This window comes from Cololabis saira, chromosome 9 (assembly GCF_033807715.1).
Source record: "Cololabis saira isolate AMF1-May2022 chromosome 9, fColSai1.1, whole genome shotgun sequence".
Taxonomy (NCBI): Eukaryota; Metazoa; Chordata; class Actinopteri; order Beloniformes; family Belonidae; genus Cololabis; species Cololabis saira.
The window spans coordinates 25,636,665-25,664,289 of NC_084595.1; the positions used below are offsets into that span (position 1 = coordinate 25,636,665).

The 27,625-nt window shown below is 42.2% G+C and overlaps 2 protein-coding genes across 9 annotated transcripts in view; one reads left to right on the forward strand and one right to left on the reverse strand.

Annotated features, from left to right (window-relative positions):
• The window catches only part of LOC133450384 (multiple C2 and transmembrane domain-containing protein 1-like), a 147,218-nt gene extending 132,830 nt beyond the window's left edge, over positions 1–14,388 (forward strand). For 4 of the 6 annotated variants that reach the window (XM_061728951.1, XM_061728954.1, XM_061728952.1 and 1 more), the window contains 5 exons: positions 2,155–2,264; positions 2,666–2,775; positions 2,986–3,083; positions 11,457–11,524; positions 14,221–14,388. In XM_061728951.1, the coding sequence (XP_061584935.1) occupies positions 2,155–2,264; positions 2,666–2,775; positions 2,986–3,083; positions 11,457–11,524; positions 14,221–14,236 (402 nt within the window). In that variant the 3' untranslated portion in view covers positions 14,237–14,388. Of the gene's footprint in view, positions 1–2,154; positions 2,265–2,665; positions 2,776–2,985; positions 3,084–11,456; positions 11,529–14,220 lie in introns of those variants that run through there. The other 2 variants (XM_061728953.1, XM_061728955.1) reach the window with 2 other exon arrangements.
• Positions 14,389–15,648: 1,260 nt separating this feature from the next.
• Positions 15,649–27,625, reverse strand: part of slf1 (SMC5-SMC6 complex localization factor 1) — a 42,928-nt gene continuing 30,951 nt past the window's right edge. For all 3 annotated transcript variants that reach the window (XM_061729949.1, XM_061729950.1, XM_061729948.1), the window contains exon 18: positions 15,649–16,462. In XM_061729949.1, coding sequence (XP_061585933.1) covers positions 15,933–16,462 — 530 coding nt within the window. In that variant the 3' untranslated portion in view covers positions 15,649–15,932. The remainder of the gene's footprint in view (positions 16,463–27,625) is intronic.

The following is a 27,625-nucleotide window of genomic DNA, read 5'->3' on the forward strand; positions in this document are numbered from 1 at the left end:
TCAAATCTGGAAAATTACAGATTACATGTGAGGGGTTACACTGTATGAATTATTTGTCTCAATTCTTTCTTGCATTAATAAATGAATTCATTTTGTATGGTATTGAAGTGTAAAACAAACTTGCTCATTAGAAAAAGAAGTCTTTTGGAAGTCATAATTAATTGTCCAGTGTTGGAGTATTGTCTTGTGTGTAGACTAACACAGTGAGACCAGGTGTGCAGATCAACCTTATCTAATAGCTGTAGGATGTGTGTTTTTGTGTGCATATTAGGTTCCATTATAAGAGCAGGTTGCCTGACTCCATATGTGCACAGTGTGCAGGGAAGCTGGGAAAACAAGTTTCTCCGTGGCCCTCAGTGTTATTGCTACCTCCTGCCTCCTCGAGCCGTGTTTGAAGACAGGAAATAGGAGTCAGACCGCAGTCCGAAGGGCATGTGGCAATGGTTTATACTCCTGTGGCCTTTGACCTATCCTCTCCACCCCCACCTGCTCTCCCATACCACTCCCATGGCCCTCAAACACTCTCCCCTGAGTCCAGACTCAAAAATAAAACGTCCTGACCTGGCCCGACTCGGCCCAGCCTAACCAAGCCCAGCACAATAGACACAGCGCTCTGAGATTTGTTTGAGCGAGCAATGAAAAACAGATGGACTCTGAGGAAAGTACTAAGAAAAGCGGGAGAGCAGGAGGAGGAAAGAAAGGGATTCTTGTAAAATATTTGCGAAGAAAAATAACCGAAAGAGGCTGTCTAATTATATCTATTTGTCTTGTGCGGTTTTGCTGGGGAGGCCATGTGGACTCCCTGACTGATTCATGGTTCATTTTTCACATTATCTGATCCTGGATGGAGAGCAAAAAAAGAAGACGATGGGTTTGGGGGCAGTTGAGTCTCATTGGGAGGGTTGTGGTGAGGTGGCTGGCCTCAAAGAGCAAAATGTGGTTAAGGACTCCGAGGTTCTAAAGGTTTCATGTCTTTGGTTCACTGTCCTCTATGAGCTTAAAAACGAAGAAAAAAGAATTACAGGGGTTTACTTCTTTCATTTAACAGTGCTCATCGATCTTCCACAGTAACACAGTCATTTTTATACACACTGTTTCCCTACCAAAACCAAAAGAGCTTTCAAAATGATTGGTTCAATCTATTTTACGTGATCTAGATTATACTATTAAAGATCCTGGTGTTTGTAATTCTTTTCTTTTTTTACAGGTGTTTATGGTCTTAGTATGGTAAAACTATTGAATGAACAAATTCCCCTGATCCTTCGGTGTTTGACACTAACAACCCGTGACATTACCACTGCATAACCCCGTAACGTTCTTCTGGATAGTTACTCTGCTCCCTTTCCTTACCTGAGTATGCCAATCACTAGAAACACAGTCTGTGTGTTGATGTCCTCACGCAACTAATGGTTTTTGAACAGCTCATTGTGTCCAAATCTGTCCTGTCCCCACCTGCCTGTCAGTCAGCAGGCAGCTCGTTGACTGTTGCATGACTCCTTAAATTCTTTGCTTTGTTTCACTCAGAGGAGCGGGGCTTATAGACTTGAGATGGCCTGCCTCGCTTGTGGTTTCTCCCCCCTTTACTCTTGCAATATTCAAATTTCACAACCATCAAAAGTTGAAAAGGAAGAGTTGTTCATGGTGGTTGACAGCCTTAATAAGGATGATAATGATGTCACGGCTGGTGACATCATCACAGTGTGCCAGCCAGCAGAACAAAAGAAGGCTCTGCCCCGTCTTGCTAGCTGCCTTGGCAGCAGTAGAAAGAGAGCGGGAGAACCCGAAGATTGATGTATCCATCCGGCTTTCAGTTTAATTCTGCCTTTCTATTCACATATTCAAATTTCCCTGTGTTAGCATTTGTAAAGAGGAAAACATTTTGATTTGTTCTGCCAACTTTATATCTCTATTACTGCCTGGAATGAAAGCACTCCGTCACTTCATGCAGGATATCTGGTGATTTGGCTCCCCACTCCAAATCTTTGACGCTTTTTAAAATGTATTGTTCTCACAAAGATGCCTGTGCCCAGCCTCTGTCTTCTCTCTCTCCTTTTTCTCTCTCCTCCTGTCCTTTTTGCCTTTCCCCATCTCACTCTCCCTCATCCTCATGTTTTTTTTCCTTCCTTGCCTACATCTCTATCTGTCCTTTTGCAGGACTCGGAGAGAAAGGGGTTCATGAACAAGCTTTATGCCATTCAGGACGTGTGCATCAGCGTGCAGAATGCACTGGATGAAGTGGCCTCCTATGGAGAGAGGATAAAGAAGTGAGTCGTAAGCCCGCTCCTCGGCACCCGGCCTGCTTTGCTTCACATGTCCCAGGGTTTTCTCCACATTGCCAGGCTGGTCTGCTTCCTTTTGCCAGCTTAACTGAGTGTAATTCAGATTGACACCCAACCCTGAGACACAAACACAAAGGCTGTCTGACTTTATATCCATCATGTCTCACGTGGCCCTGCAATACCTTTTCATTGAATCTTCACATTGGCGACCTGTGATTTAAAGTTTAATATTTTAAAATTAGAATATAACTTGTATTGCATTATCGACTGTTTTCACCCCGAATTGCTGACCTGTGAGACTTTGGGTGAACTTTTTAACTTGCGTGGCTGGACAGAGCTTTTGCCATCTCCAAATATGTATAATTCATTTTATTCTCCCTTCGCAGCACATTTAACTGGACTGTGCCTTTCTTAAGCTGGCTGGCAATTGTGGCTCTCGGAGTTGCCACCATCCTCATCTATTTCATCCCTCTCCGATTTATAGTGTTGGCCTGGGGTGAGATAATGTCATATTGCTTATTAATTTGCACGGTGTAAGGTAAAATACTGTTTTTGTTGCATGCTGCTTTTTTTTCCTGTTAGGGAAATAAATAGTTACAATGAGCATGACAAGGGTAACGGATTCATCAACATTTCCGACATACACCATGTGCAGTTAACCTTCCCAGCTCTTTTCTACCTGCCCCCACTGTTTTTCTGCCTGCAGGAGTGAATAAATTCACGAAGAAGCTACGAGACCCTTACACCATTGACAACAATGAGCTGTTGGACTTTCTTTCCAGAGTGCCCTCAGACGTGCAAGTGGTAGGTGACATCACATCTGTCAGTTCAATGTCAGGGCAAAGGTTAGCGCTACTTCCATCATCTTCTCTGTCTCCAACTCTTCTTTCGTTTCTCTCCTCTCAGCCTCTGGCTCTTCACTGTTATACTTACATGTGGAGTGAATGGACCGTCCTTTGTTTTAGCCGTGCAGACATCTAATCTAATTATTTCAAAGCTGTTTCTATGTTTTCCTATTAATAACTTCCTAGACTAATTCAATTTCCTCTTACATGGCAGGAACTGTGTTGTAAGATAACAAGGTTAAGTGAGTTTAGTGCCCAACATATTACTAAGTTGATTGACTCCATACATATACTCTCACACACAATTACAGTTAGCTGTTGTTTCTCAGCAATGCTAGTAATTGGAACAGAGTGTAAATCAACAGTTCACCGGCCCCTCACGGTTGTGCTTCTACATTAACCGTGAGATCAGATTAACTTTGTGGCTCCAGACTGCAGATGCCCTCTTAGGTGAAATGTACAGTAGTTTTGTTTGTGTGCGTGTGCGTGTGTGTGTGTGTGTGTGTGTGTGTGTGTGTGTGTGTGTGTGTGTGTGTGTGTGTGTGTGTGTGTGTGTGTGTGTGTGTGTGTGTTAACTATGACATGCTGTGCTACCCAGAAAAAAGTGCAGTTTAAACAGCAATTAAGCAGCAGCTTGTGAAAGTTGTGGTGTTATCCAGCACCGGTGGTGTCCACTGTGGCCGTTAAGCCCTGCTGAGCTGAGTTCAATACTCACAAACACACACACACACAGAAATATACGGACGGAGACTGAGGCTGAACGACCCGAGGCCTCTGAAACTACCAATCCCTTGCCACATCAGTGCTGACACACTTCCTCTTTGATCGCTTGTTGCCCACTATGTCTTTCATCTTTACAGGGTCATAATCCTTGCTCCCCTACATACCCCATGCTCTCCCCCTTTTGGGTTCCATGCAGTTTTGTAGTTTAAAGGGGCCTGCTGCAGCAGCAGGCATAAGGCAAGCCATCGACTTAAATGAGCCCAAGCTGTCCCCTCCGGTGAAGTGCAGCCACCTTACGCACCTGGAGCCCGGGGGTGTATGGTGGTGAAGGGGCCCAAGCCCGGCAGGTACTAGCCCTTTACAAGGCTCCTAATGAGGGCCTGCTGGCTAGGAAAGGTGGGGGCAGACGTGCAGTGCTCTGGTCTAGTGCCTGTGCCCTTGGAGTTGGGCCGACTGTATAAGTAAAACTGTAAGTGCTACTGTACGTTTATTGCTGCAGCTGCTGGAATAGTAATTGCTGCCAGGTTTTGGAGAGAGTTTGGTGGCTCACGGACCAGGGTGAAATGGACTCTGTGGAAGCATGATGAAGATGGAGGTAGAAAAGCACTGGGAGGTAACATAGCAAAGTTCAAGTAGAGCTGATAAATGGTTTATATGACTCAGTGTGGTGTGGCACTTTTATTTTTATCACAGGAGGTTTTAAACTCTGAAATCTGACAGTTGTCCTCTCGTTGAATCTAAAAGTTGGTATTTTGAGATGGCAATGCTCTTGTTGTTGTTGGCTAAAAACAGACCTGAGCATTGTGCTCTGTGGCGCATCCTGCCACTCCCTCCAGTGGTGGGTTCACCTCACTGCCTGCCCCCACCTTACTGGGTCAAAGACGTCGGGGGGGCATTCAGCCCTTCAGGCCTTTGGATGATGCAGAAAGAGGTTGGGGTCCAAATGGAGCGTCCCCTCGCGGGCACATGTCTATGGCACCCACTGCCATAGGTGCACAGCCCTCTAAGCCTGACACCGTGGATGATTAATGATGTGCTATTTCAGGGCCCCAGTGTGACCTCACACACATCCATAATCACACACACAAGTTCTCCCAGCAGTTATGCTTGCGATTTATTTTATTATTTTTTGTGGGGGGGTCCAATTCACTGTTGCGCATCATTTAGAGGTGCTTCAGTGCATTCAGAACTGACGAGGTTCTAATGACTTTATATACAGTACAATGGACCGCCATACTTGGTCAGATTTCATCATTACATACAGAGCCTGACAGCACCATAGAAACTACGGTATACTGTGACTTTTAGACTCCTCATACAGTCTACTTCTTAATACATAGCAATTACATAAAATAAACTTTAAACTAATTTATTGAAAATCTAATGGAAAGTGCTATTTTGCAAAGGGAGCTCCTCAAAACACGGATCCAGGGCCCCACAATAATCCTGCCAAAAACCCTTTTAAAAATTCAATAACCAATGGTTCATGGAAGATGCAATTCCCTTTTACCACCTGCACAGTTTATTTAAGCCATTATGTTCCTATGTGAGCTGCCATATTAAAAGCTGGCATGGTGTAAAGCGCATGTGTGTGAAAACGTCACTGTACATCTCTGGATAACAGTTTCTTGGAAGTTGTTCTGATTTTTTACAAATGTTAGCCATCTTTGAAGTCCTTACCAGAGATCCTTTATTTCTTCTTAAACAAGGCCAATCTGAACACCCTCGCAGTGCAAAGTATTCCCCACCTGGCATTAGTGATGTGTCGCTGCAAGAGTATGTTTTATGACACCATTAGGAACGTGAGCAAGGGAGTGCATAAATAGGACGAAGGCAATTAGCATGCCAAGTGGCTCTTTATGATAGGTGTAAAGGAGCTGGATCAAATCCCCAATACAAAAATAAGCATGAATTCCAATTTAGGGCGTAATGAACAGCAGGGAGTCAGGTTAATATTTTCAGGCAACATTAATGTTAGCAATGAAACCTCAGTGGACATAAAGGGAGCAAAGGCAGGATAGTTAAAGGCTGAAACAATGCCATATGTCATCAGTCACACCCTACTAGAGGTGTCTGTACTCAGTTATACCAGTTTTGAGAGGAATTTAACATTTCACCGCAAGTGGTCAATTAGTCACCATTCAATATGTGTCATATCACTGCAGCTAATAGGCAAAACCGTACCGTTTTTTTGTGCAGTTTATTTGTTTCGTACGGGCTTATGTCACCTTGGTGTGCCTTTTTTCCCAACAAAACAGTAGAGTCAGGTGCTGAATCCTCCATTCTGCAGATGTCTGAACTGTGCACATTAGCGTTTCCCTGGAAACATTTAATAACCCTCATGCTCCATTAGGTGTCACCTGAGATGAAACTCAGTGAGTTTTGTGCTCTCTGCAAAAAAGGGCTGAAGAGAAGAATAACATAGTATCATTAAAATGGCACTCCCTTTCCTTTTTTGAATTTATTTATTTACTCGCCTATGTGTTTTTTTTTATTTTTTATTTTATTGCTCGCTGTCACCCACCTTGTCTGTCTGCCCACACTGACATTTCAAAACACTGTCAAACCTCACGGTGAGAGGGAGAAAGGAAATGAGAGACAGTGAGCAAAGGAGAGAGGAGCAGATCCCGGGATGCTTTGTGGGTATCACCGTTAAACGAAGCCCGACACGGCACCCCTTCAGCAGAGCTGTTCTTCAAAGCCTGTTTTGCACTTGTACTGTCAACATTTGGGAGAGGAACGGAGCGAGGGTGGTGCAGCCTTTGAGCAGTGCTGGGCCTTAACACACCTTTTCTCCTGTCTGTGTTCTCTTTAAGCTCCCCACTTGTGTTTCAAATTGGTTATTTGCTTGCTGCATTACATACACTTTTTTTTTTTTAACTTTTACCCAGTTCTGTTATCTTTTATTTTGCTAACGTCCCACTTTTTCCGCATCTCCCTTTCCCTTTTTTCCCAGTTTTTACTCTAACTAGCTCTCGTTGTCGGCATTGGTTTGCCACTTGTGCAAATTTGCATGCTTGTGTGTGTGTGTGTGTGTGTGTGTGTGTGTGTGTGTGTGTGTGTGTGTGTGTGTGTGTGTGTGTGCATGCCGTGAAGTGAGGTGAGCAGAGAGCCAAGGGTGTAGCATCAGGCATGCCTGTCACCTGTAACGCAGAACTGAACCTGTGACACATGAGCCCCATTTCTCCTGGCTGGCAGCTCTTCACAGAGAGAAAGCTGTCGTTTGATTGAAATATAGTCTTTTTTTTTCACTGCACCATTTCTGTTTGTTGATCCCCTTCGCTACTCTTCATGAGAAACAAAACCTTACTTTCTACTGACAAGCAAACTTTTTGTTTGTTTGCACTCACAAAGAGTTTTGTTTGGACAGGAATGTCACCAGGCAGAATTAAATTGCCATGTTTCTTTTCTTTCTTTCTTTCTTTTTTTGGTTGCCTTTGTTGGTGTTTGGCCGTATAAATGGGACCAACAACATTGAGTGCTGCTGCACAATACCTGCCCTACTTTTGGATACGCATTTTACTTTTTAAAGCTAACAGCACAAGATGAGAACAAGTTGCATCTGAAGACACCCTTTTGCAAAGGTGGATTTTTTTTTTGAGTGTGCTGCAGTTTCTCGACATTTGCATATATTTATTTGTAATTACACCAACCCCAGATGTGCTGCTATTCCGTCACTGATGAGTGGATTGTTTAGTTGCTCAATTGTTCTTGTATGGACGCACCACTGTCATTGATCGCAGTCAGAGTGGGCATTCTGCCAGCACTGTCATGGTCCCCACACACATGTACACACATCCACACACAGATGGGGCCACAAAAAACCCCTCTCTGTCCCCTGGGCTTTTGTTCCGTTGTCTGCTTTAGTTGGCAGGACTATAAAAGGATCCACACCCACATGAGAACACTATCTGTCATCACCAGTGTCCACAGATCTCCCTCTGTCTCACCCAGTTTTTTCCACAATCTTATTGTTTTCTCTCCTGTTTTTTTGCGTTGGTTTGTCTCACTCTGTCCTTTTCTTTCTTCATATTTTTGTCAGTTTCAGCTCCTTCTTTGTTTTGCTTGCCATCACCCCCCCTTTTTTTTCTCCACCTGGATTCTTTCAGACTATCCCCTTTTCTCTCCTCTTCCTCACTTTATCAAACAAGATTCTGTATTTGTACAGCTGTTGAATAGGATGTTAGCTTGCCTTTTGGGCAGTGAGAAGGATCCGGATTCAAGTGCAGTCTGGCTGCCTAGTGAGGCGTAGAGAGGAACACATGCTGGCCTAACCTCTCTTTAAGCACCTTAACAGGACATTGGTGACTACCACAGTGAAACAAAGGTGGACAAATAGGATGAACGTGAGTCTGTTCAAATGGTACGAAGATGACAATTCCCTCTCTTCCTGTGTGATGTGGGAGGCACAGCGTGCGCTTTTATTTTCCCTTTGTTCATATTTATTTCTTTAGGCATGACTCTTCATTTTTCAGAGGAAACACACACAGACACACTCTCACAGAGACACGAGTCTCTTTTGCATCCAGGATTTGTGCAGTGTAGGCAGAGGACTGGAGCGCGTCATTGAAATGATAGAGAAAACCATCAGAAAACAGATGATGAAGGCTTGTTCCTAGCCAGTGCTGAGACGCCACCGTTCTCGTCCACAGTAGACAGACCCACCATGAGACAAAACAGAGAAGTCATATTGATGTCAGTTTGCTGTCTGCCTGGAAAATCAGAGGGAGTGTCAGTCAGTCAGACAGACAGGCAGAGTAGCCTATACTCTAGTACATCAACTTAGGAGAGATTCCTCAGACGATACTGGCTCTTTGGTGCCAAGCCTGTTAGCTTTTTTTTTTTTCTATTAGTATTCTGATCCGGTGGCTAGCACTTGTCAGTGTCTTGAATCTGTCTAGGCTAGCAACTGTATTTGTGTGTGTATTCGTGTACAGTTGAAAGTGACTGCCAGTGACAGTCTCTGTTTGTTGCTGCTCAGCCACCAAGGTGCTGGTGTGTTGGAATGTCCATCACTCCAGGAGTGAACAGTTTCTCTCCTAGATCTGCTCACCGGCGTTTTAAAGATTCATGTCAATTGGGAATCAATTCCTGTTGGGGAAAAAGAGGTGCTACTCTCTCAGTGACAGCGCTGAACATCATACGACGTGATGGTTTAAGTAAAGTCTCCCCAAAAAGCATGAACGCTACAAAACTGCCCAGAAGCATTGTGTTAGCATGTGGAGAAAGCGTTTTGGAAAACTCAAATCTCTCCATTAACTGTGAAGTTACAGCCGGATGATATTTCATACAGTTTAGTCGAGCATAACGACTAGAAAGGAACACAGGCAGGGATGATCTATTCCAGGGGTAGGCAACCCTGGTCCTAGAGAACTGCAGTCCTGGATGTTTTAGATGTTTCTCTGCTTCATCACACCCTGATACAAAGGACTGTGTCATTAACAGAGTTGTGCAGACCTGGATGAGAAGCTGATGATGACTGTTAATCAGAATCAGGTGTGGTGGCGATGCAATGAGACGTCTAGAACATGCAGGACTGCGACTCTCTTGGACCAGGGTTGCCTACCCCTGATCTGGTCAAAGCACACCTTTGATTTGGCATTATTTAAACTGAACTGGAATAATTTGACAACATTCTTATCCAAAGCTCAAAATCACAAATCTATTATCTTGTCTAATTTCTGAAAAATGAACAGTGTATCTGTTTGTGAATGCTTGGTTCATGTTCTTGGGCCAATGACCTCCAGGAATCTGCTGGTTGCCAGGTAAATTCCCAGTGATGGACTCCAGGACTCACTGGTCCAGATAATGTATACATGTGGGTATTTTTAAATTAGGTCAAATGATATGTGAACATTTAAATACTTAACTAAAGCTAATATTTACTGAAATGCCCATTAGAATTTTCCACTTTGACCAGTTCTCATTTAGATGCTCATTACATTGCTGGTTCTGAATGGGTATTTAGTATTTCCTCTAAGTTGAATAGGTGGGATCAATTGTTTGGCCTTGAGTCTTCATATTTTTTGAAAATGTTGGCGTCAAGAATCAAGTTACGCAGCATTTTTCAGTCCAACAGTCTGTTTTGGTGCGTCTTTAACACCATTCCCTTGCTGAAATGCTCAATTTAGGTCAAGTTTCAGCTTAAAGGTGCATTCTCTCTCGGATGCAAAGCCTCTCATTGCCTGATGATATTAAACTTGATTGACAGTGACTCGAGACCTTGATGTTGCACAAGTTTACAGTTTATTGCAGATCATCATTTGATGGTTCCAGAGTTTTGTGATTCTCAAAATGAGTTTTCTCAATAGTTTTGCTTTCTATGGGTTTGCTTGTTTGATTCAAATTTAGCAACCACACCGAGTTGAACTGATTATCTTCGGATCTCTTGCTAATAGGAAAGATCTCCAGGAGACATTCCTGACTTGTGTAAGTCTGCATTCCTCTCTCTCAGATCTGGACTGGGCTCTCCCACTACTAAATGTAGGTGATAAGATGCCTTAGAGTTTCAAAAGTGTTTTATAACTGGACTAAGTTAGTATGTTTACATTGTTGAATTTTGACCCACAATTAATTGCAGGGAGAGGTTCAAATATGTGTGTTGTAAAGTTATTCATCACCCTGGTTCAGATTTTAGAGTTTCTGTAAACCTTTTAGGCAAACTGTAGATAGAGAATAGATTTTTGGTAACTGGAGCCTCATCAAGCAGGGGACATCTGCAGCGCCAGCTTGTTATTAAGATGAAGGAGAGTTCTGCATAGACAGACTACTCTCTGATATCTGACAGCAGCTAAAACAGGCTGACAGGAGAGAAAAAAGTTGTAAGACAGTACACTACTGTCCATTGCTGCCTTTTTTGTGTCTTTTGTACCATGAATGAGGCTTAATATCTCCTGCGAGCTTGTTTATGTAACCTTCTAAGCCAGGATATTACTCAACAGACTTTGAGTTAATGACTGTAACCCTGACTCAGTGACTGGTCATGCAGCCCCCTGAAATGAAGCTAGCTTGTACTAAGTTGCGTGTAATCAGTAATGTGCTGATGCTGTATTAGCCGGAACTTCAAGTTTTCTGATTAATTAACGGATTACAGTGCAATTTTTCCTGCTGCCGGTCTCCCTCCCATCTTTCTGCCCTTTCCCTTCTTGCCATCTTGCTCTGCTGAGATGACTCTGTTGTCTCTCCAAGCTTTCCCATGAGCTCTTGCCCTGCTCTTTGTTTTTATGTGTTATCCCTTCCCTTAGGCCACTGTTACACATCTGTGGGAATATGTGCATATCTTTGTACTGCGTCTGTGAGTGAGCATGAGTGTTTTTGGAGCTTTGAACAGTGTACATGTACTGCTGTTGTGTGAGTGCATGTGAGTGTTTGTGTGTGTGTGTGTGTGTGTGTGTGTGTGTGTGTGTGTGTGTGTGTGTGTGTGTGTGTGTGTGTGCTGTAATCAGTGTGTAATCCCTTCCCTGAGGCCAATGTTCCACACAGCTGGACTGGAACCTCTGGAGGGTCTCTGTGCTATTCAAGCATCCTTTGCTCTTTCCACCTGACTGGGTGGTGTGTGTGTATGTGTTTGTGTTTTTGTGCGTGTGTGCGACTCTGTGTGTTTTAACAGGTGCAGTACCGAGAGTTGAAACTGGATCTCAACTCCAGTCCAAATAAAAGGAAGAAAAACAACCCCGGGTAGATCACTGCGTCCGCCCACCGACCTTTCTCTTCTTCACGTTTCTCCTGTTCGTCTATTGCTGGACAATGAGGAGCAGCTACATTTATTCTTCTTCTTTTTTTTTTTTTTTTTACTTCTCTATAACTTTATGTCTTTAATTTTTCATGATGTACAGACGTTTCCTGGAGTGTCATTTTTTTGTATCAAACCAGAAAATCCCTTCAATGATTATTATAACAATCATTCTTTTGGTTTTAAAGATGAGAATGAGTGGATTGATGGATGAAATTAGTTTTATTTCAGCTGTGTTAGCTGCTTTCTTCACTCTTCCATCTCTCCATCCTTGCTACAAGTGTCACACAAACTGAGATTGTTCTTAGTGTTCCAAGAGGATTTATTTTGTTTCATCCACATTCATAGAAATGCAGGTCTCATATTATCATTCTGCCACGTTGATAAACAATTATTCAATTGAAATAATTTTGGTACCGTTTATATTTTTCAAATTATTTTTGTACTGAAGTATCTTCCATTTTTATCCCCTCACTGGTCATAATTTGGATAGTCTTCTATCGACTTAGACTGCTAAGCTGATTAGCAGTTATGATGGAAGCCTCCAGATGTGCTCCTTTACACAACACAAAACTGGACCGCAAGACCAGGGCTTGTAGTAATATCTGTCAGTGCTTTAATGCAGTGGCTAAAAAAAGTTGTTTTTGTTTTCAAAAAGTAACTCAAAAAATAAATAATAATCACCTCATCAGGAAATCTTTTAAGAAAAATTGGGTGGCACTCTATTGCTATTAGATGTTGCAGAAAAATGATCTGCAGCCCCTTTAAACCCTGTAACGCGACCATCCTCAGTCACTGAAAGAGACACCTCCTCTGTCTTTGAGGAGGCACAGCAGACTGGGCCTGCTGTCGTGGTGTTAATATAGATGTCACCCGGTCTATGCAGAGTGTCATCAGGCAGGCAGGCAGGCCTTTAGGCAGCCACAGCCCTAATCTTGTTTGAAAGGCTGGTCTACTTCCCTCTCATCTCCCCGTGTGTTTGCCTTGGCGGCTACACATGAAAGCATTTATACACACACACACATACACACACTCATGTACTTCTACACGTGCATGCATGCAGACACAGAGAAGCCCCACCATCCTCTCAGGAGAGTACACAGCTCCTGTAAGAAATCTCACATACTCACTCTGTAACTACTTGTTCACAGATGAACACATAACATAATGTATTTGGGCAGCAGCACTCTCTCTCTGTCTCTCATGCACGCACACACACGGACTGACACACAAACACAAACATGCTCTCTGTGATGCTGCGCCCCAGGCTGGCCGCCCTCTCCATCTGCCCCACCTCCTGTGCCCACAGCTCAACTTTGATCAGTCTTTCCAGAGACAGAGGCATGTGTATGTGAGCTGTGTATCCACCGAGTGAGTGTTTGCATATAGGCATTTACGCAATCAAAGTAACGCTGCTTCTCCCAGCGCTGGTGTGTGTTACAATTGTATCTCCCCTCCAGCTGTAGACTGATGCCTAGATTCAGTCGGTGTGTGTGCGTGCGTGCGGTGCGGCACAAGTGCCAGCTGTAATTTGGTGTCGGGTTTGCCGAGATGCTAGATGAGCAGCAAGTCATTGTGTGACAAGACAGGGCTCCAAGGGAACTTAGGCCTGAGATGTCATAGATGGAGGAATGTCTGTGTGTGTGTGTGGGTTTTAAGCTATGTCAGATCACACTTCCCGTCATGCTTCCCTCCATTTGCTCTCTCTGCGGTTCCCTCATTCGTCAGTGAGCAGGGTTGCGACCCTGTCTGAAGGGAAGGTCTCCTGGGCTTCTCGCCGAGCATCTCTTGAAAGATCACAGCACAAGGCTACGTTTGAGGAGGCCTTCTCTCATCCTATTGATCCCTGCCTCAGTTTCCCCCTGCCTCTGCTACCTTTGGTCCCCTCTCCCCCTCCCTTTGTCTGCCTGTCCTTAACACTCTATACTTTCTCCTCACAGGAAGTATAGCTCTCTTTCTTCCATTTTGTCATCCTCTCGTCTCATCTATCCATTTCCGTGCCTTCGCCCGGCTCTCCCGTCATCCATCTCCATGGTTAAATATCAGCGGGCTCTGATGTGTCACTTCAGAGAAACACTGATTTTGATTGTTTATTTTATTTATTTTTAAACTCACTTGAAAGAGTACGAGACAGTCCCCTGAGAGCTGCGCCACACACTGATGATATCCTCTTTTACAAAACCTCTGTGATCAGTGATGGCTTTTTTAATACCTGAAGGGACTGCTTGAATAGCTAATATGTGTGTTTATTTCTAAATGTGGTCATTTTTACCAGCAAATAGTGGTGACTGTTGTGTGGTACTGCATCCAAATGATATCTGTCTTTTTTTTCTTTTTTTTGTAATTTATTTCATTTTGGCTCTGTTACAAAGCAAACCAAAGTGTTTTCATTTTGTATGATGTAGAGAAAACGAATTATATAATAGGAATGTATCAGACTGACAGTAGAAAAGAAAAAGAGGCGCTTTTATTTGCACCGAGTTGAATAAGACTTTATTTTTTAAAAGATCCTGTACATAGCCACTACAAATTAATTTATGGTTGTATTTTATACAGAATGCCTGTTGATAGTCTGGTGATTATATTGTAAAGTAAGTGTATGCCTGCTTCGTTTTCTAAGATCTGTCTTCTCTGCCTGCAGTGTTGCCTGCCTGTGACATCTTCATATGAACTGTTCTGACCAATGACATTTCCAAATAGGACTGCTGTATGAGCTGAGTCAGGGCTGGTTCAGGAGGGGCACATTATCATATGTATCTCTGATTGGAGTAATGATCGCTCATCTTGGTAGAAAAAAGGAAAAAAAAAAACGAGATTAAATATTTTGTATCATCTTCAGTGTCTGGATTATTACCACCATTGTTTTCCCCACACACACACACACACACACACACACACACCTTTCCTGACCTCTCTTGCAGCGTTGCCTGTTTGAGCCAAGCCAACACAGAGTTTTGAGCATCTTTCTTTATTAGTGTTCAGCTTTGTGAATAGACTTCACTGTAGTCTGCTTGATATCCAGAGTGCACATCAGTGTCTTATTTCATACCAGTATAACTGGAAAATTTTCTTTTTCCTTCTGAGTGGTCACCACGTAAAAGCACTCCATCTGTCATCGCAACTTTTAGCGCTGCACTGCAGCAGCAACGCTTCGCTCACTTCTACCTCCTCTAAGGTGAAAGCTGTAGCAGAGGTATGTTGTAACTTGTAAGTGCTGTTTGTTTGTCTGACTGTCAGCAGAGATTGCATACAAATTCATTTCATGACATGGGTGATGTCATGACCAACCAAAAAGCCCTAAAATTTGGGTACATATATTTGCATACATTTAATTAAAAAAATAGGAAGGGTACAGTAATGTCATTATTGGAGGATCGACTCCTCAAGTTTGCTACAGGTACACGTGAATAGTTAAATGAGTAGCTGTTTCCATCCTTCAAAGGGAAATTAAAGATGGCGGTTAAGAACCATACAGGTCAAGCTGAAGTCATGTCAGATGAGGAGCATTTTTAGAGTGCTAAAGTGTTTAAACCATTGCTAGAGAGAGATTGAGTCTAACTGCACAAAACCTGCAGGAAAATTTAGTTGGCTCGAATCATGGTGCACTGTTCTACTGCTCAACCAAATCTGCACAATCATGGTCTTATCGGAAGGAAACCGCTAAGGAATCTGAAATAAAGACTTCAGTTTCAAAAGTTTGTAAAAGTCTAAGGTGATGGAAAAAAAAGTAGGCTTGAAGGAAAAAGGTTGGAGGATTTCATAACAAATCTCCAGCTGTTGATCATTGAAATACCAGAAAATTCTGGAAAAAAATATAACATTGACTGTTAAAAGAATATAAAAAAAATTGAAGATGAACGGTGCAGTTTCAACAAAATAATCTAAAATTGTTTCAAAAATGTTAAAAATACATCAGAAGGCATATGTTGACCAATATTGACTTCAATATTTAAGAAACAAATAAAAAGGGAGTTGTGATTATTATTTGATGCGTTTTAATTTATTTTATCAACAATTTTAACAAGCCTATAATAAAATGTATCTATAAACATTAGTATTTGGAGCCACAAAAAAGAAAAAAAAGGTAATCTACAGAATACAATATAAAATGTAAAAAAGACAAGAGTTTAAAATGTACACAACAAATACAAACTTTTAGTACAAAATATGTAAACCAAAATAATCTAACAGAAGAAAATAAATTGTGTAGTCAATAAATAAGTATAATATAGTATCTCTGCAAACAAATGAAAAACTTCAAAATAAGATGCTTATTAAGTAACGAAGTAACCAAGTAGTGAAGGCAGGAGGTGTTTGTCGTCTGTGCAGATATTTTTAACATTCAATGACAGTTTATGCAGTCAAGTCTTTTTCACTGCCTCCATCTTCTGTCCACATTAATCGTGCTTCACCACGAGACCTAAGATTCTCCAGTATCTCCATTAGGAACATTGTGTTCTCTCCTTTGCACTCTCTCACAGCCAGACACACCTTTTCCTGGTGCTCCCCTCGGCTGAGCTCCAGCAGGGTCTCTACATCTTCCACCAGCCTCACTGCCCGCTGATCCGTCCAGCCCAAAGTCACTGTTTGGAGAGAGTGCATTTCCAGTGCTCTGAGCAGCTTGGAGCCCAGGCTGTGGGGCTTGTCACCAGGCTGCGTGTGGCCAGGCAGGCCCCTCTCCAGCTGGTAGGAGAGAAGGAGGTGACCCAGGAGACAGGATCCAGCCTCCAGGAGGGGAAGGTTCAAGACCTCCGTCACTTGGTTTCTCAGGGTCAAGTCTCCGACCTGCGTGCTCTGGAGGAGCTCCTCCCTCTGACTCGGTGCAGAGACCAAATCTAGTGGGAAGCGTCCATCTCCATCAGTCTGCTGGAGGAGAACTGAGCCTGGTGGGGACAGATGTGTTTACGATTTAGATCACATAGCATTTCCACAGTCACATGACAGCACTCAAAAAGCTTGTTTGCATGAACAATCTGAACAAAGTATTTACTTCAAATTTTAGCTCTTCACCCTCTTGACGAGGAAATATTTTGCGATCCTTCAGCAGAATTATTTAATGCTCGTTTTTATTTTTATTGTTTTTTTTGATGGAACTAAACACCGTCAGAATTGCGCAAAGTTTGGAGGGAAATTGACACTTGTTCCATGTAAATGTGTCTGGTATGAGCATCGTCTGTGAGCGCTTTTCTGAAAAGTCAGCACTTGTGTTAAACTTCAAAATGTAAACACTGAAAATAAAAATCGACTTGTATTTTTGCAAACTACAGTAGACAATATTAGAAAATGATCCGACGTTAATAGTTTGTTGAAGCATTAGTGGTAACGTCGGGGCATGAAAGATACAGACTTGCAGCCAAGCTCCCTCAGACTGTAGCATCATTATCAAATAAGGTGGAAGAAGCGTGACACGGGTCAATGGCAGGACAAAGCAGCAGAAATAAGTAATACACACACACTGAAAAACATATGCAATATAATACACAGTCATGCCGAAAGAGACTCTTCCAAACAAACAGTGTGTGAAGTGGAAGGTTTAAATGAACAGCTGTTTTCCCACCGGCCCTCAGTGCCAGACGGGGCTATTAGCTCACTTCAGCACTAACTTCAGCTGACACCTCGCCTTAGCTCTGTGACTGCCGGGTCACTTTGTGTTTGTGTAAAAGGTGCAAAGGGTTAGTGACCTCAGTGAGGCTTAGCTTTTTTTTTTTTTTTTTTCATCCACTGCTGTAAGTGAGCTCATCACCATCAGCAGTGACACAGAGTTATTGCGTGCCATTTGGCTTGCAGAGAACTTGACTGGGACATTGGGAAATTGCTCTCAACATGGAAAACACGCAACAGCTAATTCATGTGATCATGCAAATCATTTGTGACTGTGTGACAAACACTCAAACTTCAATTGCTATAAATTCACAACATCCCCACCAGCCTTGACTTTTCCCCTTCAGTCCTGCTTCACTGCATTCGAACAGAACACGACAGTTACAGCTAAATGTTTTTTTCTATCCTCATATCAAGTTAAAATGGTGACATTTACCATCTTGTCTCTACTCTCTGTTCAGGCTGAAAGCCATTTTCCAGTGTCAGACAGGCCCGTGCAGATTTACCCCACACAGAATGGGTCGAGTCAAGAGTGAGCCCTTTGTTTGCTTTCTGATAGACCCATTTCTATGGCAAAGTGCTCTCGATGGCACTTGACTGTTCAACCTTGGCAATGCTGCTGCCACTTATGAGTGAGTTTACTGCTCTGTGGAGCCTCTGCGTGACACAGAGACAGCTGAAATGCTGCTTGATACCTCTGCTGGCACTTGTTTTCTGTTTGACAGACACTGTGGGGCTGCAGGAAGTATGGTATTTTGAAGGAGGGCTGATCGTGTTTAAGTGTGTGCGTGTGTTGCATGATGACATAAGCCGCGTTACTGGTCCTCCCAGATTCCATTTTGACAAAAAGACAGTTTTGTGCCAAATCATGGTGATAAAAAAAAAGGGGTTAAAAATGAAATGTAAAAAATTTGGAAATTGCTCTCCACGTCTGTCTGCTGCTGTATTAACTCTGCATAGAGCAGTTAACAGATAATCGGTAAGAGCTTACATAGCTGTTAGCGGGAGGGTCAGTGCTCGTCTACCTTTTAGTGCTTCATTTCACAGAGTGGCAAAAACTAAATTTGCATAAATTGTGGCATTAATCTACATAAACTTTTATATGAGTGGGGAAATTACAAATACAGGGGTCAGGCATCAGGGGCAGCAGTCAAGAATGTAAGAGCGCAGATTTGATCAAAGTGGCCACAGGAGAAAGGTGGAAAGGGAGTGAGATGGAGCAAAGCTGTCCTCGCTATTTTGCTCACTCGTATGTAGTGGCTGTGAAGCGTAAAGACAACCAACTTGGCTATGGGACAATTCAGAACATTATAAGATCAGGTTTTTTGGCTCCTTTTGGAACAACAGCGGTGGGATGAACGCTGTAAAGAAGTTAATATTTCGAGATTTTAACCTAATAACGGGTTTAGCTCCTGCGCTTCTAGTTCACAAAAGAAATAAGCTCAAATAGGTGCATTATTATTTCATAGCAACAAAAAAAGTACAGAAATTGAACAGAATCTGAAAAAGTGGAACTTATACCACATTAAAATGGATTACAAATCAATTAGTCACAAAAACATTGCTATTCACCCTGATCTGGAGAAAATCAGAAATGAAAAATCTAAAATGAATCAACAGCAATTTGCTCCCGTGTTATTAGTCTTCCTATTTGTCACGTCCCAAGAACAGCTCGGCTTCCCTACAGTGAATGAATGTCGCCGGAACGATATGAAGAGATGCAAGAACAAGCAATGGGGTTTCCCAGTGTTCCCCCGCCGTCATCGTGTCAAACTCTGCTGACAGACAGGCTCCAATCACAGGAATGACACTGGTGCATGGAGGAGGAGGGGGCCCCTGCAGCACGGCCCTGGGCTCCACTTGCCTGAAAGCCTGCAAGGCAGCATGTTTGATTCTAGATCTGTCTGCCTGAAAGCTAACTGTGTGTCGCTGTGTACTGTCTGCAGTTTGTCACATTTGCATATTTATTTCCATCACATATCAGTTTGTATCTTCTTCATATTTCTTTCCTCCTTGTTTATACTTGTATGTTTAACGTGAAGAATAAGGGAAACAGTTGCTCACAGTTATCCTTCATACGATATGAAGCAGACACTAATGTTCTACCACAGCTACACTTGCAGACACGTCAGCACTCATAACGTGTTCAACTGCACATTTGAACATAAGAGAAGACATGGAAATAGCATTGTGTACCTTTAATAATGCAATACACACACATATAGGCTCACAGTGTAGTAAGACCACAGCCTGGGGAACGGATTTTGGTGCAGGGACTGTGACTGAAGTGTATCCAGGTATTGGCGCTGGGTGTCAGATATGCTGCAGTGGAGATAAATACAACACCTGGGGGATTACATGAGAGCAAAGGGTAATTACACCATCCTTTGTATGTGTATGTGTGTGTGTATGAATGTGAAAATACCCAACTAAGACCTATGCTCTGAAGCTACAGCAGAGGGAGGGAATTCGCATGCTGAGCAAAAGCCACTGCCTGGTGCACCAGCCAGATGCAGTCTGGCTGCCACACACACACACACACACACGCACGCACACATGCACGTGCACGCACACACAAATTTACATACAGAATGCAAAGCCCTTTGGCCTTTAGAGGGCAGGCGAAGACAAGAAATATAAAAGCGAGAGTGGAGGAAGGGAGAATTTGGCGCAAAATAGAAGGAGGGAGGGAGGGAGGGAAGGAAAGAAAGATGCAGTGCTCCCTCCCCCTATGTCTCTTTCTCTCTGTTTCTGGTCTGAGGCTGAGGCACACAAGCTGGGAAGCAGGCAGTTCGACAGCATGGTAAACATCCTTGTGCTCTCACTCTCCCTTTCTTTCTATCTCGCTGGCTGAAAGAAAAAAAGAGAGAGAGAGGCAGGGCGAGTGTGTGAACTGCAGCCAGGGGCACGGCATCACATACCCACAGGGAGCTGCTAGCTAGCGACTAGGAACCATAGCAAAAACAACAAGGCCAACCAACTGAAGCACCAGAGCAGCCAGCGGAGAGGCATCAGATGGAGGAATAACAACAGCCAGACATGCAATGATGCTACAGATCCCTCACTGCTTTAATAATCGGCTCAGTCCTGGTCCCTCCCATTTTCAAGCATGATATTCACAGTACGAAAAAGAAAGGCCTGTGGGGGGTTACATCAGCTGGAGCAGTTAGGTTCAATCTTGCATTTATATTGGAGGATAACATAATTATACTGCCTTTATTTTCATTTTCATTTTAAAATCCCAACACAACTTTATAAACAAAAGCTTCTCTTTTTGCATCAAAGATGAACTTCATTTGTCCTCAGCTTCCCCCCTTTTCACTCAAGCAGCCAGGGTAACTTGTCTTCAAGGGTCCCAAATGGCAGGTGCAATCATACCATTTTTGTGGTGATGGGGCACCACCAAAATGAAGGTACTGACTGCTGGATTTATACAGCCTAATGCATTTAGTGATTTACTGGATGCCAAACAGCAGTGGATAGTTAGGATCCTGAATTAATCAGTCGGAGTGGAGCTCTAAATGAATCTCTTAACATGTCTCACATAATATACCGTACCCCAAATCATAACACAGAAACACATCAAATGTTTCTTGTAATGGTAAGTCACATGCACGCTGCTTCATTTAGCTACCTGAACTATGTAGAGGTCAATATGACTCAAGTCAGCATTTCTCAGTCCTGTACTACGAGTAGCACTGGCCTGTATGTTTCAGGTAAGTCAGTGCTCCATCGCGCTTAATCAAATGAATAGAACTCCTCATAACTTGTCATCAATGTTTGGACAAGTCTGTTAATGACCCATTCATTTTAGCCAGGGAGCAGCGATACATTCAAGACATGCAGGGCAGTGGCACTTGAGGTCTGAGACTCAGAAACACTGACTGGGGCAGATGGAAATATGCCTACAAACAGGGCCGCCGCAAGGGGTGTGCGAACCGTGCGACCGCACGGGGCCTCGCGCTATGGGCCGTTTTTGAAAAAAAAATAAATAAATAAAAAAATTGAATTTTTTTCCCCTTTTTCCCCTTATAAATATTAACAATCGCGGTCCATTACAGACCTAAATGTGTACTAGTCTGTGCATATCAAGAAATATATGTGCAATGATGCACGTGTCTGTTGTTCAATACAACTACGTCAGACCAAGCGCATTGACACAAGATGCTCTGATCCAGACGGGTGGAGTTGGAACAAACTGTCACACAATGTCAAGAGAACGAGACAGATTCAGGAAATTTCCATCAGGGGATGAAAAAAGAAAAAAAACGAAAGAAAATGAAAGAGTTTAATGCCTCTCTGAAAGGCTCGTTTGATAAATTTGTTAGAAAAATCACCGATCTGACCGGGTCTCAAGCAGCCGTGGGGCCCCGCGTCGAGGCAAGTCAAATGATGATGAGGCAGGGGAAGGTTTCCAGTATTTTGCTAATTGGAGAGTTAAAATTGCGCATATAGACACCCGATCCGACCCGAAAAACCCAAAAATTTTTGGGTTTTTGGAAAAGCCCAAAAATTTCGAGGGCCCTCCCCAGCCATTTCGCACAGGGCCTCGCAAATCTCCCAGACGGCTCTGCCTACAAAATACAGTAAAACTTTCTGCCCACAAAGACAACAGAACGATTAAGATAAAACAGTTGTAGAACAAGAAAATAGATCCACATACAAGGTCTTCACTTTTATTTTTTAATATTTAGAAAAAACTTAGAGGAAGCCCCCCATTTGACAAAGCTGACTGATAGCATGCCTCTTCATGCTGTTGTTGCTGTACTAATTAGGTTTCTTTGCTGCCCAGGAAGCACCAGGATGTGACTTACGTGACGACCCCTGCCTTTGTGTATTTGCTTGGGCTGCCTGTCTTTCAGATGCCTGGTGGGCGGGGCAAGGGATCATCAGCCAACTGGGAACACCTGGGCCGGTGCTCCCAGTCTAGAAAGCCTTGGCTGACGCTGTCAGTCTCTCTGCCACTTTGCTGCTGTGGTCCCAGCTCAGCCCCCCTGTTGGTTTGGTTAGGTTACTTTAGCCTTATGGTTTTGCACTCTGCAACACCCACACGCACACTGTTCACCCATGCATTACACACACATTGTTCATTCATGCATACACACCTTACTGATGATACTGACTTTCACATCCCACAAGGTGTATATTTAATTTGGTTAATTAATAAAATCTTTTAACAGTTCTTTGGTGTGTTTCCTTTATTTGTTGGGGTCTAAGAGCCAGGCTGTAACACTTACTTGCTGCTAGTTAGCCAGAGACTGAATGGAAATTGTTTCTGAGGATTTCAGTGAATACAGGATCTTTGAGTTAGCTTCCAGAGTACGTAACAAAGTCAGAGGAGCGGCAATATATCAAACCAGAAATGCAGCCAGTCTCATCTTCAATGAAGCGAAGCATTTGGGCAAATTTCGGATTTTGCAATGTTCAAAGTGGGACGGAGCAGGATCTGGCTAATTTAATGTGTAAGGTTTCCAAAGTAAAAGTGAAGTATGCAGGAACACCACAAATGTCCTGGCTCACTCAAGCTACAGTCACTAAAACTTGAAATCAGTGGAACAAATTAAATGTCCAGGTGCCACATCACCAAACTCTGACAAATTCTGAATCAGCAGGAAAAAAAAACATTCATGGCATCCATTTGAATACCTCCACCCAGACAATGAATATAATAATGATAATACAAGCTTAAACAGACAATGATGTCATCATAAAATCACAACTTCATAACAGAGAAAGTTTTATCAAGGCTGCACAGAGATGCTAAACTAAAAATATGACGAAGCCTTAGTTTAAAGTAATGACTTTCATTACTAAAAAAGACAAGCTGAGCATCCATGCCAGAGTTACAGCAGATGATGCAGCACTTCAGTCAATGGTGTCGCACAGTTTTAGGTATATGGTTCATGTCTATACTTGTTAAATATTGGAGATACCCTATATAATAATATCAAAGTTTTATAAAATGTCCCTTCAGTATATCAGTGTTTTCATTTAATAAGGGAGGGCACCTTGTTTATATTATTTATAAGTGCTCTTTTTTCCTGCAGAAAGAGAAGTGTGGTATTGCTCGTATTCAAATGGTTATTCAACACTGCATTTCTCATTAAATTGCTCATGGGATTTTATATGTTTTTCCCCCCTTACTTTTTTATTTTAATGTTAGAACCTGTATTGCAATAGATTGGTAGCCTAAGGCTACTAATTTTATTTAACCAACTGTATTTGCATTGTAATCAGTTAACCTTTTTAAATATAATAACTCTATGAACTATATACACACACACTTTGTTCTGCTTTCAGGCATATACTTCTGCTTTCTTTGGATTGGATTTGAATAGATTATTAGATTGGTACTCTTTAGAAGTTAATCTAAAATCTTTTTAATCAAGGATCAATTTTGAATTAAATCATACCATAGATAACTGTGATCAACTTCTACCCAAAAATGTACACCTCTTACTCACACTGATGAACATGTTTTTATTTTCCTTCTCTTTAAATGCATTTTTTCTGGGCACAGGCACACGTGGTGAAAATATTGACATGGTGGTGTGTAATATGTATAAAGCATGTTTTTTGTTGAGGTACGTGTTAACATGCAGATGATTAAAGCGTAGTGCTGCAGGAAAAAGTTAAGGCAGCATTTCAACATAAATTAATTAAATGAGGGAAAAATATTTTTCTGTAAAGCTTCACATTTTGTTCCAATCTCTTTTATAGATGGCGGGTTCCTCCACTAGTTAATTGAAACTTGGACTACCAGCTGAATGAGCAGCCCGAAAACAAACAAAATATTAAAAAGAAAAGAAAAAAAAATCAACAGTATTATATATATATCAAAAACAAGCAAAAAACATTTTTCATACAGAGATCTACAACAAGAAAAAGAAAAAATATCTTCCTTTCTAATTTGGATGAATTTCCACCTTTCAGTTTGTTTCCCGTTATCTGTTGTCTAGAAACACTGGACACATTCTGAATGAAAAAAAAAAGGTCACTCTTGATCTGATTCTGCTCTTCTGTCAATCTTTCATGAACAAAAATGCCTTTTTAAAGCAGCACAATGTAACTTTCAGCTTTTGTTGAGTTTGTCGGCTCCTTTGGACAAAAGCGGTAGTGCTTTACCAGAAAGAACACTACGTTTCCCATGAGCACCAGCGCGTACTGCCGGAAAACTCCTGTCCCCGTCGCGTGCATTTGTTTTGATATTGAATGAGAGAAGACGGGACAGACTTTCAAAACTACTTTTTCGTTTTCAGCTGTCGTTTGCAGGATGGATAGCGAAGAGGTAATGTATCTATTTTTGGCTAAACAATATAATATGACGAAGTTGAAAATCACTTATTTCAACTTGGTTTTATTAGTGAAGTCACCCCCGCCCCCCTGTCCTGTTTCAGCGAGATAATGCGCCCCAAATTACTACTGCACCTTTTTCCTGTCACGTTTTTTAGAGGGACTTCGTCATAAATTAGTAGTCCAACATACTTACTGACAAAATAAAAAAATACTTTATGACATGTGAATAACTGAATGTTTTGCAGATCAGCCCTGCACAGTTTTACAGTTCTCAGGAAAATTGTTGAAATGTTCTATACATTTTCTTTGCATTGCATTCTTTCCTCTAGTGCTGTAATTCTATTCAATTGTATTATTATTTCATAAAGCTTCCTCATTGCCAATTACACAATTTTATGATCACTATTATTATTCTGTGTCTGTTGTTGATATTGTCAGTAATTTTAGAATGACCAAAACCCAAGACGAATGTGAAAACATTCTAATTTTGATTCTTGAACATAGAACTCTACACTTACATTTGTATCATAACAATTCTGTCTCTTGTTTTATCCCCATAAATCCCCATCGGTCGGACATCCCTCCTTGTCTTTCAGCTCACGCCAGTGAGTGAACGCCGGGCCAATGTTTATTTTTGTCCGGGCATTTAGCTTGTTACTCTCCCGCTTTCTTTTTTTCACCTTCTCCGTTAAAACTTTTATTTTCTTCTGATTTTTCGCTGCTTCGGCCATGATAACAACTCCATGTTTAGCTCACCACCAACCTGAGCTCTGCGCTCCACGCCCCGCCAAGCTTTCGTCTCGACTGCGAATCGTGAAGGAGGGGGAAGTCACGTATGCCGTAAAGCAGTCAAAGCCGTAAAAATGTGTAGTTTTTTAGTGTGGCAGGGTTCCTACCATGCTCCTCAGTTACATAGTGCCAGTGGAGGTGATACAGACCCCCTCAGACCATGACAGAGGTGTCATTAAACCTGTTGTAAGTTGATGCACCATCACAATGACTCTGGAAATATTATATTAAGGTGGAAAAGTTACATAGTGCTGCTTTAAAAACAAAAATAATTAAAAAAAAAAAGTACATTTCAAAAAAGAACCCAATTGGGAAGTACGCTCTAGTGTCTTGGCAAAAGATTTGCTGCTTATCAATGCAGGGGTTAGCAAAAGGTGAACAGTGGCACAGGCACTGAAGCCCCTCACACATGTAGCTCATCGTTCAAAGAAAGACCTTAGCATACTTAACTGCTGTTGAATGTGTTCATTTATGTTACATGACCCTCGCCAACAGAGTTCAGTCATCGCCAAACGTTGTCTTCTTGTTAATGAACTTTAAGTGACAACCTTGTCCCCTGCTCATCTCTTTCATTAACATGGCTTTTCAATATACAATTGAGTTTCTTCCTCTGTTGTTGCTGAGCATTTTAATTAAAGTTGGAAAAATAAGCGCAAGCCATGCCATTTTAATCTCGTGGAGTGTATGATGATTTGAGGTCATGGGCTGGAGCTGGCAAAACAATCTCCTGGTCTGTGATTTGGTTTTTTTGCTTTTTTTTTTTTAATCCATCCCAATGAGACTCGAAAGGAATGAAATAAATGAATCACACCTTAAAACTCAACTTTGTTTGCAGCTGGAGAAAGCATGGTTTTAGCACGTATGAACTGCCCGATTTATACAGTCCTTCGAAATTAGCAAAAACATTAAACTCTAGCTGAACCTTGAAAGTGAATTTGACAAAACAATAAATAAGAATTGCTTAGTGCTCCTCGTCATTTGCTCTGTCCTCTTCACAAAAGCTAGCTACCATTGTAGCCTTCATTCTCAATGGAAATAGCCTTTTAAGAAAGCAAGGGAAAAGGGAAAAGCCATACATTTGTATCATACAAGATACACATAAGTAGTAGACATAAGTAGTGGGTAAATAACCTTTTGTAACAAATCTCACGATCATTACCCTCCTTGTTTGATTCTCATTGGCCCTCATTTTATAAAACACACAGTGTATCCAAGAAGGGGTCTGATGGAGAACAGTGAGGAGCAATCAGGGAGACTGTTGGATGGAGCTACAGGCTTAATCCCTGGCAACTGCCCGAAAAACATAAAAAGGAAAGTGTGTGTGGGGATATATGTGTAAGTGTGGGCGGTGGATTGGGGGGGTTGGGGTACGCTAGTTAAAAATTCCCAGCGAGGGAAGTCCTTGAAATACAGCCTGGAGAAACTTGAAGTTAAAACATCAACGCATCCGAGCGGAGCTAAGGGCTGAGAACGCAGCCTCACCTCTAATGGAGCGAGTGCTCGGCTCCTCAATGCTGCCAGTTCAGGACTCACGGGGAAATGAGAACTGAGCTGGATGAACTTTCTTTATTTCTTTTCCATGTTGACAGCAAAGAGGCCCAAGTGTGTCTGAACTGCAAACTGTGTGTGTGTGTGTGTGTGTATCTCTATGACAGAGATAGAAAAACAGACAGAAGCAAACCACGACTGACAACAGTGGTCTAAAGGGAGTCTGCGTTTCCTGTGCCATTGAACAAATGACATCTTTCTGCTCCAAAAACACTTGTTCACATCAAGATCTGTGGGGACCACGCGGTCCTCTGTATTAAGCATGTGTGTGTATGTGTCTGTGCATTCAAGAAAAAAAGAAAAGAAGAAACTACAGAAGCAGTCTTGTGGCAAATTCTGCTACTTTCTGTAAATTAAACTCAAGCCAAAAATAAATAATATAAAAATACACCTTATTGAGAAAAAACAGCTGAAAACATTTCATCCTGAAAGATTCCTGTACCCTTTCCCCTTCAAGAATCCAAATAAGTCAGCATGTCTTTACAACTTGAGGTGGACTAGCTTTGCCTACCAATGCGGTGTGGAGCAGAAAGAGGACAGCATCAGTGATTACCATCACAGGGCTGGAAGGGGTGACAGCTTAAAGACTCTTTTCTTTATTTCTCCACCCTCATTGCTAACTGACACACCTCCTCTGTGTATCAGGTCTGGGCTGCACAGCTAAAGGCTCCGGGTCATTTTCCACTCCAATCAGGGATACCAGCCAAGGCCACCCTGCTAAAACTCAAACGTTTCTAGCAGCTGCGAGAGGAAAGGACACTGTCTTGTAAATATGCAATTGCAAGCCAGCATATATTCATTACAGGATTTGA